At 40.8% G+C, this 18,244-nt stretch overlaps 4 protein-coding genes across 6 annotated transcripts in view; 2 read left to right on the top strand and 2 right to left on the bottom strand.

The window, feature by feature from the left end:
* The window catches only part of LOC111978088 (uncharacterized), a 5,955-nt gene extending 2,666 nt beyond the window's left edge, over positions 1–3,289 (bottom strand). Inside the window, exon 1 of the mRNA XM_024007888.2 lies at positions 3,118–3,289. Coding sequence (XP_023863656.1) covers positions 3,118–3,120 — 3 coding nt within the window. The 5' untranslated portion in view covers positions 3,121–3,289. The remainder of the gene's footprint in view (positions 1–3,117) is intronic.
* Positions 1–6,501, top strand: part of LOC111978090 (uncharacterized protein C7orf50 homolog) — an 18,091-nt gene extending 11,590 nt beyond the window's left edge. For both annotated transcript variants that reach the window (XM_024007892.2, XM_024007891.2), the window contains exons 4-6: positions 4,417–4,646; positions 4,925–5,006; positions 5,376–6,501. In XM_024007892.2, coding sequence (XP_023863660.1) covers positions 4,417–4,646; positions 4,925–5,006; positions 5,376–5,546 — 483 coding nt within the window. In that variant the 3' untranslated portion in view covers positions 5,547–6,501. The remainder of the gene's footprint in view (positions 1–4,416; positions 4,647–4,924; positions 5,007–5,375) is intronic.
* A 1,461-nt stretch (positions 6,502–7,962) lies between these two features.
* On the bottom strand, positions 7,963–15,182 carry LOC111978599 (N-acetylglucosamine-1-phosphotransferase subunit gamma-like). Of its 2 annotated transcripts, none has more exons than XM_024008733.2 (11): positions 15,090–15,182; positions 12,454–12,508; positions 12,271–12,338; positions 11,298–11,352; positions 11,001–11,084; positions 10,776–10,869; positions 10,475–10,589; positions 10,275–10,357; positions 9,850–9,975; positions 9,615–9,696; positions 7,963–9,471 (listed from the first exon to the last, which is right to left on the bottom strand). In XM_024008733.2, exons 1-11 carry the CDS (start codon positions 15,154–15,156, stop codon positions 9,389–9,391), a joined length of 912 nt encoding a protein of 303 aa, XP_023864501.1. In that variant the 5' UTR covers positions 15,157–15,182; the 3' UTR covers positions 7,963–9,388. The 2 variants fall into 2 exon arrangements, with proteins under 2 accessions (XP_023864501.1, XP_023864502.1); XM_024008734.2 differs by having other exon boundaries at positions 9,619–9,696.
* Positions 15,183–15,562: 380 nt separating this feature from the next.
* On the top strand, positions 15,563–16,948 carry LOC111978600 (18S rRNA aminocarboxypropyltransferase-like). The gene is made up of 3 exons (XM_024008735.2): positions 15,563–15,683; positions 16,267–16,477; positions 16,727–16,948. The coding sequence occupies exons 1-3, from the start codon at positions 15,563–15,565 to the stop codon at positions 16,929–16,931; spliced, it is 537 nt and encodes a 178-aa protein (XP_023864503.1). The 3' UTR covers positions 16,932–16,948.
* The last annotated feature ends 1,296 nt before the right edge of the window (positions 16,949–18,244 follow it).

The raw sequence follows: 18,244 nt of genomic DNA, 5'->3' as shown, positions 1-18,244 counted from the left end.
CTTACAACATGCCTACAAGCCCTCAGTCCAGCCTCTCTCAGCCTATTGCGGACAGTCTGAGCACTGATGGAGGGATTGTGCGTTCCTGGTGTAACTCGGGCAGTTGTTGTTGCCATCCTGTACCTGTCCCGCAGGTGTGATGTTCGGATGTATCGATCCTGTGCGGGTGTTGTTACACGTGGTCTGCCACTGCGAGAACGATCAGCTGTCCGCCCTGTCTCCCTGTAGTGCTGTCTTAAGCGCCTCACAGAACTGACGTTGCAATTTATTGCCCTGGTCACATCTGCAGTCCTCATGCCTCCTTGCAGCATGCCTAAAGCACGTTCACGCAGATGAGCAGGGACCCTAGGCATCTTTCTTTTGGTGTTTTTCAGAGTCCGTAGAAAGGCCTCTTTAGTGTCCTAAGTTTTCATAACTGTGACCTTAATTGCCTACCGTCTGTAAGCTGTTAGTGTCTTAACGACCGTTCCACGGGTGTATTTTCATGAATTGGTTCTGGTTCATTGAAAAAGCATGGGAAACGGTGTTTAAACCCTTTACAATGAAGATCTGTGAAGTTATTAGGATTTTTTACGAATTATCTTTGAAAGACAGGGTCCTGAAAAAGGGACGTTTCTTTTTTTGCTGAGTTTATTACAGTCGGTTCAATGCTTTAACCAGTTACAGTGCCTTCAGAAAGTATTCATACCCCTGGACTTATTCAACATTTTTGTTGTGTTACAGCCTGAATTCAAAATGTTATGAAATACATATTTTTTTCACACCCATCTACACTAATACCCCATAATGACAGTGAAAACGTGTTTTTAGAATTTGTTCTTAATTTTTTGAAAATGAAATACAGAAATCTAATTTACATACGTATTTACACCCCTGAGTCAATACATGTTAGAATCACCTTTGGCAGTGATTACAGCTGTGAGTATTTCTGGTTAAGTATCTAAGAGCTTTGCACACCTGGATTGTACAATATTTGCACTTTCTTTTAAATTATTCAAGCTCTGTCAAGTTGGTTGTTGATCATTGCTAAACAGCCGTTTTCAAGTCTTGCCATATATTTTCAAGKCGATTTGAAGTGCCTTGTTATCGACTAATTTCACGCAATTCTATATCATTTTAGATTACTTAAGATTTGAGCTGCTTTTTTTTTTTAATACCTCACAAATTATCGGAATGATCGAACGGCCTACTTTGACACTGACAAACTGAGAATCTGAGATCAAGAAAAAACWACTTTGTCTTGAAAACATCAATAGCCAAGACCTAGGTGTGTAAAAAAGATTTCCAYTTTCACTGACTCACACAACGATGCGCATCTCACTCACCGGCGATGGCTGAAGCCTCTCTCGTTTTACTTTGTAAAACAATGCCGTTGAAATATTGCAAAAGGCCTGTTTTGTTTGAATGTTGCTCACTGACCGATTTGCCACACGTTCCCAACTGTAGACATGCCTTTTGATTGGGTTACACACAATCCACAGCTAGGCAATACATTATTATTATTATTTTAAAGCTATTGATCCTCTGTGGCTAAATTATAGACTTTATTTCTGAACAGACAGAAGTAATTCTATATAACTTTGGCAAATGTATTTCAATTTATATGGGGTGTTATGTCACCTCTAGCATCGTTGCTGTGGCTATTATTCTATTATGAAATTAATTATGAAATGCAACGCTGGAGAGAAGAGAGTTGCAGCCTCATGTCTATCAGAGAGCAGGAGAGAGATCATATAAGTTAATGTCATTCTAGTTCTGAGAGATACAGAGGCGCTTCTCTCTCACCACAGCAATGGCCACGCGTCGGTCTATAGGCTGCGATGTTGCATAAACCCAGGCCGGTCCAAGTCAATTCTGAAAATATCAGGCACGTTTTCACATTGTTATTTGGGTAGTAAGAGAATTACAGAGGAGGCAACTTGAATTACCTCTGATTGCTTTAATTATAACTTTTACATTGCAAACTGTGAAAATGAATTTTTCATGCTAAGAAAGGTACCGGATCCTGGCAAATGGGTTCCCAGAACGAAACAGTCCAAAACTGAGTGGTACAGGATCCGGCTCAAATTAAACTGCAGGTTGTGTTGGATTTGCCCCAAACATAACACTTTGTATTCAGGACATAAAGTTAATTTCTTTGCCACATTTTTGGCAGTTTTACTTTAGTGTGTTACTGCAAACAGGATGCATGTTTTGAAATATTTGTATTCTGAAAAGAAGGAAGCCTGTACACTCTGTCATTTAGGTTAGAATTGTGGAGTAACTACAATGTTGTTGAATCACCATCAGCTTTCTCCTATCGCAGTCATTAAACTCTGTAACTGTTTTAAAGTCACCATTGGCCTCGTGGTGAAATCCCTAAGCGGTTTCCTTCCTCTCCGGAAACTGAGTTAGGAAGGACGCTTATATCTTTGTAGTGACTCGTTGTATTGATATACCAATAGGCGCCCTTCTTTGCAAGGCATTAGTAAACCGCCCTGGTCTTTCCGGTTGATTCTGTGTTTGGCATTCACTGCTTGACTGAGGGACCTTGCAGATAATTGTATATGTGGGGTACAAAGATGAGGTAGTCATTCAAAAATCATGTTAAACACAATTTTTGCACAGAGTCCATGCAACTTACATGACTTGTTCTGCAAATTTTTACTCKTGAACTTATTTAGGCTTGCAATAACAAAGGGGTTGAATACTTATTTACTCATCACATTTCAGCTTTTTATTTTTAATTAATTTATAAAAAGGACTAAACATAATTCCACTTTTACGTTTATGGGGTATTGTGTGTAGGCCAGTGACACAAAATCTCAATTTAATCAATTTTACTGCACCTGCAATTTTTCCCCCCGAAAGAGCATCACACTAAGATTGATGTTACCATGTCATTCAGTTTTGCAGAAATGGCTAATTTTACCAACATATAAAAACTACACCCTGCCAGCTCTGTGTTGGCTCTCTCAGCAGTGTAGAGAACCTCCTAGTCCCTTATTTCTCATAGACAGTATCTAAGAAAACGTTGGTTTGTGGACTATCACCACATAGACCTCTCCATACCCTGCTTTGAGTACCAAACGTTGGGAGGAACTCACTGCACACAAAGCAACAAATGTTTCCGCTTACCATTTTCACTTTCGGCTGGCGTCTTCTGTTTATTTTCACTAACTCTGTCTGCCAAGGCGATCTAAAGTCTCATTCTCTGAGATTGATGCATGTTGCGTTGATATAGGCGAGCGTAGCAAGTCATCAKGTTTCAGTGGAGAGGTTGTTGTATTTTTATTGGCTACACCCAGCCAGCATATTCTGAAAATGACTTGGTGGCCACGTGATCTAAATCTTTTCCTCCCACACTTGTTTTTTTATGACTATAGAAACCCACAAGACACATGTCCCTTGTTTGAGTTTGTCTGAGAAGGTGTCTGTGTTTTTCATATGAATTACACTTTTCTTTTTMGGAAGTAATGGGGTTTACTTTTCCAAGAAACTAAATCCAAAACGCTAAATCTTTTCAATTCATCAATCTTCTCTTGTACAAAGACACATGTACCCTTTGCCTCTCGACGCAAGTTCCTTATTTTCCTAATGTGTTTCAGTGAAACGCAATGGCTTTGTTTTTGTTTTTTATTAAGTCTGTGGAGCAGTTCAATTGACTTATTTTCACAGTGGAAAATGCTCTGAGCATCAATGGAACTATTTTCKCTGGACTTATTTCAAACTGTGTACGTCAGATTCACCCCTGTAAATACYCAGAAATGGAAAATGCCTGAAGGGTGACTCTGTAGTCTCGCTGTAGCTTGAATCGACACCCTGCTCTCGTACCTTCTCTTCTGCTCTCTCCCTATTTGCTCCTTTTAGTTCTAACAGCTTGARATTTTCTTACTCCTTAGTCTTTTAAAGTGGCTCAATATACTTTCACCAGACGATGATCTTCATTTCAGTAATGAGACAGCTGAAGTTMCACGGACTCTTTAATTGAAAAGTTATGTGTAACGATTGGCATGTGATGGAAGGCTGTTTATTTTCACTTTGCTAGAGACAGGATGTGGGAAGGAGCTCTTCCGATTTAACCTGAGGTACGGTTGACCATATTGAACTTCAGAATGTGTCTCTTGCTGGCCTCACTTTGCTGTAGATACAGGAAATGGCCCTTGAACAGCCAAAGGGACAGGAAGTAGCCTCAGCCCAGCTGGAGGCGAGGTTGAGGCGCAAGACACCACTCACCTATGTTTTACCTCCATCCCTTAGCAGAATGAGATATGAAATGAATCTGATATGTAGTTAAGTCCAATAAAAGTATAAAAAAAAGATATCTTATCCAGTACATTGTAGAGATAATAAATACGAGTGTGATAAAAAAAAAAAAATCCCATTATGAAATATTTTTTATGAATAAAAAAATAAATCTCTGGTTTTGTTGAGCAGAGTCCCGGGCCAATCATAGTCCCAGCTGCAGCAGAAGATGAGGGGGAAGATAAAGTGATGGAGGGAGAGGAGGACTTGAGTCCAGAGGAGAAACGAGTCCTCGAGAGGAAAATGAAGAAGATTCTGAAAAAGGAGAAAAAGGATCAACTTAAAGCTGAAGGGAAGACAGAAGACAAAGATGAGGCCTCCAAACCCATAGCTCCCCAACAGGCGCTAGACTACCTTACCTGGTAAGTGAGGAGAGTGCACCATATGAATCACACCCACACACGGCAACTTCAAGTAAAACGGATATCTTCTGTTTATTGCACTCTTCACTGCTGATGTTGCTGTATGTTGGACATAAATGTCCCCAAACACATTCCAAATTGAGTACTACTGTGCATCAAATTTGCTACAGTACTGGATGATCACTGTAAAATGTAACTTGTTAGCAACCTTAAATACAGCATGGTCTTTGTTGGAGGTGAGCTCTGGCTTATCTATTTGTCTTTCTCCATCTTTGCAGTTGGGCTGAGAACCGTAAGGAGTGGAAGTTCCAGAAGACCAGGCAGACGTGGCTACTACAGCACATGTTTGACTCAGAGAAGGTAAACTGTCCTAAGACCTGGGTGGAAACCCTTTTCATCCATCTAATCAGATATTGATTGTGCTTTTTACAAACACTTTTCTTGCTTGTAATCAAACCTAAACCCCCAAAGAGCAATCTTAGGGCTCCCCCTGTTGGGAGAGCTTGCTCATTTGTGTTGAGTYTCTCCTTTCCACTGCCAGTTAACAGACATGGCTTTCTGTGCAAATATCCCTCCCTGTTATGACACCCTTACCTGTATCTCACCTGAAAAAGAACATAGCCTTTATAATATACTAATTAGGTAGTTATTTATTTCAAAATCCTAAGAAGTCAATGAGGCAGTAACTTTTCTTACATAAGGACAAAATCACGTTCTCTGTCTCCACAGATCCCAGATGAGAACTTCTCTGTGCTTCTGTCTTACCTGGAGGGGCTGCGTGGGGCGGCCAGGGACACCACCGTGCAGAAGGCTGAGACATTGGTGCGGGAGGGGGAACAGGACACAGATGCCCAGCAGAGGATACAACGAGCCAGGGAAATCATCCAGCTGCTTTCCTGACCAACCACTACCATTATTCTAGATGATCAATCAAATACCACCACAGCCCCACCACCACACTCAAAGGGAATATTCAGTTCACTCGAATCTTATCTGCMGGTTCCTCAATTAATGCAGTGTGTGGTATATTCACTGTGTATACAAAATGAAATGGCAACCATGCATGGTTGCTGGGATTTTGATACCAATGAATTCCATGTTATGTTCACACTTCTGTTAAGTATTGTGATGCTGTATGTTTTGTTATGACATGATGTAATGTGAATAGATCCATGGTTTCATGTAATCAAACTTGTCATTTGCCAGTAGATGAGCCATTTAAAGCTGCAATATGTAACTTTTTGGGCAATGCTGCCAAATTCACATAGAAATGTGAGTTATAGATCTGTCATTRYAAATGAAAGCAGGTCTAAGAAGCAGTAGATCTGTTCTATGCTTCCTGTGSTTAAGTTTCAGTTTTTACTTTCAGTTTTGTACACCAGCTGAAAATACAATATRTTTGGTTATGGAAAATGTTTCACAGCAGTTTAGATGGTACAATGATTCTCTACACTATACTTGCTTGTTTGGTCACATAAACTGAAATTYGGAAAACTATTTGAATTTTAYTKACCAGGAACTTCTGCATAGTGCCTCTTTAACCCTTCACAGTACTCTATTCTAAAGCAGATTGTTAATTTTGCTGGGGGAAGATGGGCCGTTTGTGCTGCATCTGTATCCTCAATGTTTGTTTGACCTGTCAGTGATGGAGCTGATGMAGCCTTTTTAACAGTTTGTCTGGCTATATACAGAATATATCTTGGWATTCCCCCCCACAAAAATAATAAATGCATATGATTTTTTTATTTATTCTGTAACAAGAGTGACACATTTATTCAAAGTCTTGCACACTAGACTGCTATCAAGCCAATGTTTCACTGTTGCAGTACATCCAATACAACTTTTGGGAAACTGAGTGAGTTCTTCAAGACTACTTCTTGAGTATGCAGTTTGCCCCGCCTGTGTTTTGGCCAATGGCTAATAAATTCAGTTGTGACTGCGATCAATGCCGAGCAGAGACCAGGGCCCAGTCCAGCTTCAACCAAATCTACCATAGATTTGCACCCATTTTGCATACCCRACCCTACCATGAGACATCCATGTCTTCATCACTGGAAAATATAAATTGTTAAGTTTGATATCACTTAAAAACTTACTGTAACTATTTTATAAAAAGCTGTTTACGCTTTTTTATCATTAAACTCAAATTTGTTTCATTGTCGCATAGTTGTAGCTTAGACCCTTCTGTGTATAAAGTTGACGCTGAAAGGCAAAAAATMATCTAGCGATGCACTTAGTTATTTAGAAAACTGCCTCAGACCAGCTTTCGATTTCAAATGCAACTCTACTAACGAGTGCTCCGAGGCAGGCATTAGATTACAACTTTTGACCATCACTCTCTGCCATCAGGTGAGTATGAATTCATTATCWYCAATTGTCTATATGGTGTAGCTAGCTATAGCTGGTCCTTCCCRCCACAAAATAATGGCAGAGATAGGAATTAAGATTAATCGTTCAATTGTTCAATCATTCTCAATGGTAATGTGATTATAAACTGGGTYGTTTGAGCCCTGAAAGCTGATTATAAACGGGTTACCAACATATCAGACTGTATACCACGGTGMGACAAAACATTTATTTMTACTGCTCTAATTAGGTTGGTAACCAGTTTATAATGGCAGAAAGGCACCTCGTGGGTTTGTGATATATGGCCAATATGCCACGGCTAAGGGCTGTGTCCAGGCACTCGGCGTTGCGTCGTGCTTAAGACCAGCCCATAGCCGTGGTATATTGACCATATACCACACCCTCTCGGGCCTTATTGCTTAAGTATACTCTATATCTGTAGAGAAATTGGTGGGTGTACTGCGTATGCCTGTGAATGGCCACCACTAGGTTATTGAAGCTGGCAGTGACACTACATATATAGATAGGCAGGCACAACACTGCTGCCCTTCTTTGCATGGTATGGCTCTTTCCCCATTCATTCTTCCCACCCTGCCTCCTTACACCCAGTTTTAAGCATTTAATCCCTCGTTRCCTCCATCCACACTGCTTTAAGCGTCAACCTCTCCTTCCTTCTATCCCTCCCTCAAGCGCTCCCCTTGCCCATAATCAGAAACATTCCCTTTAATAGATTTTTTTTTTTTTACCATTCCTCTCCCTTACCGAACGGGTTGTCCTGTGTCTGAACTAGTTTCATTTGGCTTGTTGTATAATAACATATTTCCATCTTCACTCCATAGAGACACTGGATGCATAGTTACAGTCCCTTACAATTCCTCACATGTTCAGTGGAGAAACACATCCAGCCCATGGCCCGGTTTCCCAAATGTTAATAGTCAGAACCTTCGTAGGAGCATCGTTAAATCTCAAATCAAAAATCGAATACAATTTTATTGGTCACATACACGTGTTTAGCAGATGTTATTGAGGGTGTAGCGAAATGCTTGTGTTCCTAGCTCCAACAGTGCAGTACATGTAATATCTAAAAATACACAAATCTAAAGGTAAAAATATTAGAAATAAGAAATACAGAAATATTACGACGCGCAATGTCGGAGTCCAGAGTGTGTATATATAGTACCAGTCAAAAGTTGGCACACCTACTCATTCAAGAGTTTTTCTTTATTTTTACTATTTTCTACAATGTAGAATAATAGTGAAACAARGGGCAGCGCACAATTGGCCCCGCTTAGGGGAGGGTTTGGCCGGGGAAGGCAGTCATTGTAAATGACACATATGGAATCATGTAGTAACCAAAAGTMTTAAACAAATCAAAATATATTTAATATTTTAGATTCTTCAAAGTAGCCACCCTTTGCCTTGTTGACAGCTTTMCACATTCTTGGCATTCTAGCAACCAGCTTCACCTGGAATGCTTTTCCAACAGTCTTGAAGGAGTTCCCACATATGCTGAGCACTTGTTGGCTGCTTTTCCTTCACACTGCGGTCCAACTCATCCCAAACCATCTCAATTGGGTTGAGGTCAGGTGGTTGTGGAGGCCAGGTCATCTGATGCAGCACTCCATCACTCTCCTTCTTGGTCAAATAGCCCTTACACAGCCTGGAGGTGTGTTGGGTCATTGTCCTGTTGAAAAACGAATTATAGTCCCACTAAGCGCAAACCAGATGGGATGGCATATCGCCAGTTAAACAATAAGAAAATATGTAAACAGCCTACAAGAAGCAGCCTGTTTAAGCGCCTTTTTAATGTCATATGACAAAATAATTGGCATTTGGGGTCTCGAGTGGCYCAGCAGTCTAAGGCACTGCATCTCAGTGCTAGAGGCATCACTACAGACCCTGGTTCGATCCCGGGCTGTATCACAACTGGCCGTGATCGGGAGTCCCATAGGGCGGCGCACAATTGGCCCAGCGTCATCCGGGTTAGGGGAGGGTTTGGCCGGGGAAGGCAGTCATTGTAAATAACAATTTGTTCTTACCTGACTTGCCAAGTTAAATAAAGGTTAAATAAATTTWAAAAAWTGCTCAAGGCTGTAACTTTTCATTTTCTTCAAAAATGTATTTTCTGGATCAAACAATTTACATCTTCAGTGTCCTTCCTTTGATAGCAGAGGTATGATTTCTGTCTAGACTGACAATGGAGTTGAAAAAAAAATATTCTAAGAATGTAGCTATGCCATTGGGGAGTACAGGTATGCCTCAGTCAAGAAAACATGGTTGATTCTCTAAAATTGTAATTAGAATAAACACTTCTTTTTTAAAACTTTTGTGTGACATCTTCCTTCTCTGCTGTTCAGTTAGTGGTCTGCAATATTTTGTGTAAATGTCTGGAATCCTCAGAGTAGGTCTGCGATGAGGCCGTTGTCCCCCCTCAGGTGCCGATTTTGCACAGTCACACTCACTGGAATCTTCGCCTTAGCTGTCCGTAGAGGGAGGGAAGGGTGCAAACATGTTAACATTGACCAATGCAATCATCACATGTTACTTACGAAGGGATTCCTTTCCTACATCTATTCATGGAGAAGTATGGACTAGTACATGAATAATAATGCAAAGACTCACCTGCCTTTGACTCATGGGGAATGTTATGTTGAGTGAGGAGAGCTTGCAATCTCTCAATTTCTTCCCTCTGTTTACGGACATCCTGTATAAAACAAGCATCCGTAGAAATGTAAACAAACACAACTTCTCAATGACATTTCATGTATATGGATAGCTAAACTAGAGCTCTAAATGTCAGGGCTTCCATTACTACTCATGGTCACGAATGGTTTTGGATTCTCWCCAGTGAACTTACCTCGTTGCATTTCTGCAAGGAATCATGCGTCTTTGAGGTAGTTGTGATATCCGGCTTCTCCTTTACCTTTTGGCTCTTTAGGAAACCAGCATCCTCAAAAATATCCCTCAGTAGATTATTGTAGCCCTGTAATACACATATACACGTTAGAGGACTTCTTAAACGCTTTCAAGTCAAGAAGTGAAACTCCGGAGTGGTTATCGCCCAAATAGACCTGATTCCTATTTTCTCCACTAATTGGCTTTCAAGTGCACAAGCACCGCCGACCGCTCCGCCTGGATAGAATTCCGCCTCATTGAAAATGAATAGGCCACCCCGCCTGCCGCTTTGTCTGCGAGCATCTTTAAACTCATGTGTAGTCCTACACTCATATAAGTGCTATGAAAGGGTAATGTCAATGCCTATGTTAGTAAGTAAAGTCGTACCTGCTCAGTAATGAGGTTCTCATAGCGGGCCTGTTCGACTTCATCCCATTCCATCTGCAGCTTGTCACTCAGAGTTGGGTACACTTGATGAGAGGACACACGTGTGACTCAGAATGTAAACAAGCACCATCTTTATATAAAAAAAAAAAAATAATAATTTTTTTTTACATTTAAAGAGTCCCTGCTTTTGCTCGTCTTACCTAAGAGAGAATGTGGGTGGCATACAAGTGGGGTCTCAAAGCTTAGAGAATACACACAGGTAGTGGGCTCTGACACTTGAGCCAACTTGCTACTTCCACCGCAGGTCAGAATGACCTAGTGAAACGAGAGAAAAACATTTTTTTTCACAAAGAACAGTAACCGCAACATTCAACTCTGCAATGTCTTTAAAGGCCTTTCACAAAGCTCGCTGAATGGGTTTGCACGTTATACTCACAAATGCTCGCCAATCCTGCTTTGTCAATTGGCCAATGGAAGGAATGAGCACAAGCAATTTATTACCTTTGTTTGCCTATTTTTATTCCCACAGGCATCTCCCTCTCTCATCCACATGGCCAAAAAGGTGTTGTTCACAATCTCCCACTCCTGCCAGATTCTGTTGGAAAGACAAAGGGTGTAAACTGATGAATGGAAATAATGTATTCACAGGATAACATGCTTCAATGAATCTGATTCACTTGATAGGATGAGTGCAGTTTGAAATTGTGTTGTGGAGAATCCACTCACCCCAGTATGCCACTGTAAGCGTTCCACCTGAATGACTGCTCATGCTGGGTGATGTTGTGGAATGGACAGAATTCATATTTATACCTAAACAAAATAACAACACAATGATGTATTCTCAAATATACCTATTTTCTACACATGTCATCTTGCACCCTTGACTAGCGGTGAATCAACCAATTGGAAAACTGGTACAGAAATCAAAGATGAGTCCTAAACAGTTTGATCAAAACTTTGCCATAATGTTCAATGCAGCAATTAGGTGATGATTTTGTAGGCGCTCAGTTTCCCAGTACTTACGTGGACTCTATGTAACTGAAGCACTTTCCTGCTAGTCGGCGGAGATGTGCTGGTCCTACAAGAAAGGATTAGAAATGTTATGAAAAGAGCACAAGTAAAAAACAGGGCTGTATGTAAACTGAATACAGTGCTAGGTATGGTCAGTTTTTAGACAGACAAGTAACTGCCAAAATAAAGGAAACACTTGAGTAAATGAGGGGTATGAAATATATTGAAAGAAGACGCTTCCACACAGGTGTGGTTCCTGAGTATATTAAGCAATTAACATCCCATCATGCATAGGGTAATGTATAATTTTGGCTACCATGGATAGAAGATAAGATATCAGTGACTTTCAAAGAGGGGTCTCAAAGGAGCATAGGGGGTTTAAAGTGTGTGTGTGTGTTTGTGTCTCAGTCATCAGATCTCAACCCAATTGAACACTTATGGGAGATTCGGGAATGGCCACAAACGGCGTTTTCCACCACCATCAACAAAACACCAAATTATGTAATTTCTTGTGGAATAATGGTGCGCATCCCCTCCAATAGAGTTCCAGACACTTGTAGAATCTATGCCAAGGRGCATTGAAACGGTTTTGGCGGCTCGTGGTGGCCCAACGCCCTATTAAAACACTATGTTGGCATTTCTTTTATTTTGTCAGTTACCTGTATATTCTTGATTAATCACATGATCTGCCAGTGTTGACAGAATTAGATCATTATTTTTTGAAAGCACCGTCTCCTTTGCTTTCACAAATGTAAACCAGTTGGTGACGTATTGTGATTTCATTTACTTCTGTATTAGGGGATTCTTTTTCCACTTGTTTCAATCCTTTGATTACTGAGGAACAATGAAAAGGGACCAGACTACTGCGGTACCTTCCCACAGCTGGTGAAAGTATCGATCTGTACTGCTATACCTGTACAATATCTTATTGCAGTCTGCAGACCATAATGTAGTTAACCCAGTAAGTAATACGTATTCTTATTACCTGACACTGGGCCTGGAGTCACCTTGGGCTGGAGTCTACTTCCTTGGGCCAAAAAGGGATTGTTGAGCCTAGAGAAATAGGAGGGAACCACATTATACCGACTGAATTAGTATGTTTTATACCTTCATACATTTAACTTTTGAAACATATCTAAATGCAATTATAGAATAACATATGACTTACCCAAATGTATTTGGTTCCTCAACAATCTTCATTTTACCAGCAAATGAATAGGGGCCTAAAATATGAATTTTAACAAGAATAAACCATCTGCATCCACACTAAAATGAGAAACATTTGAAGAAGACTGAAGAGAACTTAGAAGCTATTGTGCAATCCTTTAAAGCACACTTTGTGGCATGGTCCTCCCTCTTTAACATTCCGAGCAAGAATTGAAATAATAAAAATGAGTTGCTCCTACAATCAACTACAAACTGAGCATGTTGCCTCGATCTACCGCAAGGCTTTTTCAAGAAGATCAATGAACTGATCACTAAAAGTATATGGAATTCAAAGCAACCTAGCGTTGCCCTTGAGAAACTAATGATGTCAAAATATAAAGGAGGCATGGCACTTCCAAATATTAAAACATATTACATGTAACAAGATAAACCATATACTGGCTCTACCCACCAAAAGAACCCCCTGTTGGTTAGCAATTGAAGAAATATCCCACCCCATGCCAGTTAGATTGATAGATATTTGGGAAGTATTCCCTATGCTAAAAGGCCATCCAAAAAGATCTGCTTCTTGGAATGTTCTTAAAATTGTTTGAAATAAATACGCAGTTTCCATATGTACCTCTCTCCAAGCAACCATCTGGAGCAATCCACACATATTAATCAATCAATCACAGACCAGTATTGTGGAGAGATTAGCTACAGATGGGAGTTTGGATAGTGGCGGATTTGTAGAAAGATGGTAAAACTATGGATCTGAATGAACTGAAGGAAAAGGCTGGCTCTATCAACCATTTTAGAATCATTCAGATTGTTTAGGCAGTCAAGTCGGCATAAATAACCATTTAAATATAAACATGAGTTTAAAGAATTGGAAAGTTTCATAAAGGATGTCCATTCCAAAAACCACCTGGCATCAAGTGTATAAATTCTTAAACGAAAAACAAGGGCACTACACACTTCCCTTAAGAGAGAAATGGGGTAAAAATTTGAATATTGGGAAAAGGTATGGAAAAACTGTTTTAAACCGTGCAGAATCTAAAACACAAATGGTTCAGTATAATATAATTAATAGAACCTACTGGACTTAAACATACACATGGCAAAAATGACAACCGACAGCAACTGTTGAAGATGTACATCAGATGATGCTGGGCTTGCGCATATGTTGGTCAAGTGTCCGAAACTGGAAGTATATTYGAAATAATATTCTCTCTATTTCTAGAAGCCATAGAAAAACAGACTACACACAAATGCAGCCTTTATCTTGCTGGGAAAATACCCCAAATGCTTCCATGCTTTGGACACTAACTCTCATAGCTAAAAGGGTAATTTTAAGGCATTGGAAAAAAGAGGAGCCGCCCTCATTTGCAGAATGGCTCCAGCTGTCAATGAATAGCCAACTGTAACATTTTTGAAAACTATTGCAAATGGACATGGAAAGTCATATGAATACGAACAAATATGGGCTAAGTTTGAAGCTACTGTCTTGAAGTGATTGAAAACGGGGAAATGTATGTAATTTATAATTAATACTAGTGTGTATTGATACTAATTGCTAATATGTAATTGGACACAAATCATGCTCATAATGTGAAATTGCTCAAAGTAGAATAGTTCGCCTAATTTCAGTTTGTGTACAATTGTATTATCTAAACCGCTGTAAATTATATTTTCAATAACCAAAAAGATTGTGTTTTCAGCTGTTTGAAGCTGGTGTACAAAACCGAAAGCAAAAGATGCAAAAACAAAACTTCAGCACACGAAGTACAGAAATGGCGCATATAGAACATACCTACCGCTTCATATCTATTCTCAATGAGATTGACAAATCTATAACTCACATTGCTATGTTCATTTCGTCAGGTCACCCAAAAAGTAGACATATTGTAGCTTTAATTAAAAAAGTAAAACATTTGAGCGACATCATTTGTCAGCAGGGTTAATCCTGAATATACAAGCATATACACATAAAATTAAATCCAGAGCCACATAACGTCAAAATATATACAGTACCAGTCAAAAGTTTGGACACACCAACTCATTCCAGGGTTTTAATTTATTTGTACTATTTTCTACATTGTAGAATAGTGAAGACATCAAAACGATCAAATAACACATATGGAACCAATTAGTAAACAAACCAAAAAAGTGTTAAACAAATCTAAATATATTTCAGATTCTTCAAAGTCTTGGCATTTTCTCAACCAGCTTCATGAGGAATGTTTTTCCCAACAGTCTTGAACGAGTTCCCATATATGCTGAGAACTTGTTGGCTGCTTTTCCTTCACTRTGCGGTACAACTCATCCCAAACCATCTCAATTGGGTTGAGGTCTGGTGATTGTGGAGGCCAGGTCATCGGATGCAGCACTTCATCAATCATGATTCCATGTGTTATTTCATAGTTGATGTTTTCACTATTATTCTACAATGTAGAAAATAGTAAAAAATAAAGAAAACCCCTTGAATGAGTTGGTGTGTGCAAACTTTTGACTGGTACTGTATATATTTAACTGCTCTATATTTTGGTTACAATGTTTGAGTTCGCAATACGCTCCTCTAAAACCTAACCCGGAAGAACCCTTGAAACGACAGATGCTGTTTTGTTTGAGTACATGTATTAAGTGAAAAATACTTACTCAGCAGGGTAAGACAGAGCAGACATATCCATAGTAAATGTACTATTCTAGTCGATGTATAATACATGATTAGTGGACTTCATTTACTTCTTTGCTAGCTATATAATCCGTGGCTATATTTTTTTGTTTTACAGTAGTGACCACGTGACCATTAGGGAAACATGGGAAGAAGTCAGCTGACCAAAATACACGGTCTGCGCGTGCGTGTTAGTCCTTCCTCGATACAGCGTGAGCACATGAAAAGTGAACTAATTGGTTGTTTATACTTTTATTTAGTCAACTAAAGCGACACAATATAATCTCAAAACAAGAGGAGTGGAGTACACATGTTTTCTATGTCATCTTGGTAGCTTGCTTGGATGTTTACTTCTGTTCTGTAGGACCAGTTGATTCAAGTGCTACAAAGTCAGGTTAACGTTACATTTTTTTCTCAGTCAATTAACAGTAGGTAGAGAGAGTCTGACAGTTCTAACATGGGGCGAAAGAAGCAGGGTAAATTTGAGCGCCCAGTGAACAAGGGGAAAGATAAACGACACAAGATGAAGGGGAAATCTCTTGAGTGTTTCACAGAAGAGATGCATGATGCATTGCAAGGTACAGTATGCCTCTTCCCGAAACAGTATGTGTCACAGCTAACCAGTCATGTTGCGCGTATGTGTGATCATATAACTTCAACCTGGTCTCAGAYCATGTRGTATTATTCTGTATGTAAATCCGAGACTCCATTTAGGATGATATGTTACGTTTAGTATGGTATGTATTCATTTGTATGATCTGTTTTGTATGATATGTTACGAATTACAATTCGTATTATCTGTTACTAGGAGTTAGTGGTTAGGGTTAAATTTCGGAGATAGTGGAAGGGTTAGCTAAAAGGGTTACGGTTAGGGGAAGGGTTAGCAACATGCTAAGTAGTTGGAAAGTACTTAGTAGTAGTAAGTAGTTGAAAAGAAGTTACAATTTTAAAGTTGTCCGTGATGAGATTTGTTATATGCGTAGCCATCCACCCTGAGCAACCACCCTCCTTTCGTTTTTTGCCTTAAGTAACCATCTGTCTTATGTAACCACACCAAACGTTATGTATCATACTAAATGAAGTCCCTTGGATTTACGTACAGAATAATACGAAATGCTCCGAAACCAGCTTGGTAACTTGGTTGGTTTTTCTCGGTTTCAGCCAGCCTGCAGCCTGATGATGCAGGGGAGGCTGCCCAGGTGAAGTTGCCCTGCCCCTTGGCCATGTGGGAGCTGGGCCACTGCGACCCAAAGCGCTGCACAGGAAGAAAGCTGGTCCGCAAAGGCTTTGTTCACAACCTACGCCTCAACCAGAGGTTCCATGGACTCATTCTGAGCCCCATGGGCACCAAATACGTCTCACCAGCAGACAGGTGAGTGATGCTTTTAACATGGCCAAAACCCTAAGCACGTCATTACCACTGATAGATCAAAGGGCTGGAAATAATTTGACCATACCTTTACCCTTTCACTGTCTGTGAGATCAGGACATGTTTAACCGACCACGTTTAACCGACCACAACCATCAATTTCTAATCAAGATTATTGGGGCATATCTCAATAGTATATGCAAGTCTTTGTAATGTTGAAGTCAGAGTCCTATGTTTTCCTTTATTTTTTAGGGACATTGTGGCTAAGAATGGACTTGCTGTCATTGACTGCTCTTGGGCTAAACTTGAGGAGACGCCCTTCAATAAGATGATAGGTAGTCATCCTCGGTTGCTACCGTACTTGGTTGCTGCCAACCCAGTGAACTATGGGAAGCCCTGCAAGCTGTCTTGTGTGGAGGCTTTTGCTGCCACCTTCTGCATTGTGGGTAAGACTTGAGCTATTCTGCAGTTAATTCATAACCTGTGGTGTCGTATCGCATTTACCTGAATAGAAGATTTGACACAAATGCCCAGTGGTCAGATGACGCAGATGCTAAGCTACAGGACTGTTTTGCACAGACTGGAATATGTTCCGGGATTCTTCCAATGGCATTGAGGAGTACACCACATCAGTCACTGGCTTCATCATTAAGTGCATTGGTGACGTCGTCCTCACAGTGACCGTAAGTACATACCCCAACCAGAAGCTATGGATTACAGGCAACATCCGCACTGAGCTAAAGGGTAGAGCTGACGCTTTCAAGGAGCGGGACTCTAACCCGGACACTTATAAGAAATCCCGCTATGCCCTCAGACGAACCATCAAACAGGCAAAGCGTCAATACAGTACTAAGACTGACTCGTTCTACACCGGCTCCGACACTTGTCGGATGTGGCAGGGCTTGCAAACTATTACAGACTACAAAGTGGAGCACAGCCGCAAGCTGCCCAGTGACACGAGCCTACTAGACAAGCTAAATTACTTCTATGCTTGCTTCGAGGCAAGCAACACTGAAGCATGCATGAGAGCGAGGCCTCCCGAGTGGCGCAGTGGGCTAAGGCACTGCATTGCAATGCTAGCTGTGCCACTAGAGATTCTGGGTTCGAGTCCAGGCTCCGTCGCAGCCGGCCGCGACCGGGAGACCCATGGTGTGGCACACAATTGGCCCAGCGTCGTCTAAGGGAGGATTTGGCCGGCAGGGATGTCCTTGTTCCATCGCGCACTAGCGACTCCTGTGGCAGGTCAGGCGCAGTGCACGCTGACACAGCCGCCAGGTGTACTTGTTTCCTCCCGACACATTGGTGCGGCTGGCTTCCGGGTTCAGTGGGCATGGTGTCAAGAAGCAGTGCGGTTGTGTTTCGGAGGACACACGGCTCTCGACATTCATCTCTCCCGAGTCCGRACGGGATTTGCAGCGATGGGACAAGACTGTAACTACCAATTGGATACCACAAAATTGGGGAGYAAAAGGGSTAAAAAAATWATAATAAACKAWTTTTTTTGAAAAAAATGTAAATGCATGAGAGCATCAGCTGTTCCGGATGACTGTGTGATCACACTCCACAGCCGCTGTGAGTAAGACCTTTAAACAGATCAACAGCAGGGACAGACGTGTACTCCGAGRATGCGCTGACCAACTGTCGAGTGTCTTCACTGACATTTTCAAACTGTCCCTGACCGAGTCTGTAATACCAAAATGTTTCAAGCAGACCACCATAGTCCCTAAGGTAACCTGCCTAAATGACTACCGACCCGTAGCACTCACGTCT

Source organism: Salvelinus sp. IW2-2015, linkage group LG18 (assembly GCF_002910315.2).
Source record: "Salvelinus sp. IW2-2015 linkage group LG18, ASM291031v2, whole genome shotgun sequence".
In the NCBI taxonomy this organism is placed as follows: Eukaryota; Metazoa; Chordata; class Actinopteri; order Salmoniformes; family Salmonidae; genus Salvelinus; species Salvelinus sp. IW2-2015.
Note: the sequence above shows the minus strand (reverse complement) of the source record. Positions and strands in the feature narration are given on the sequence as shown.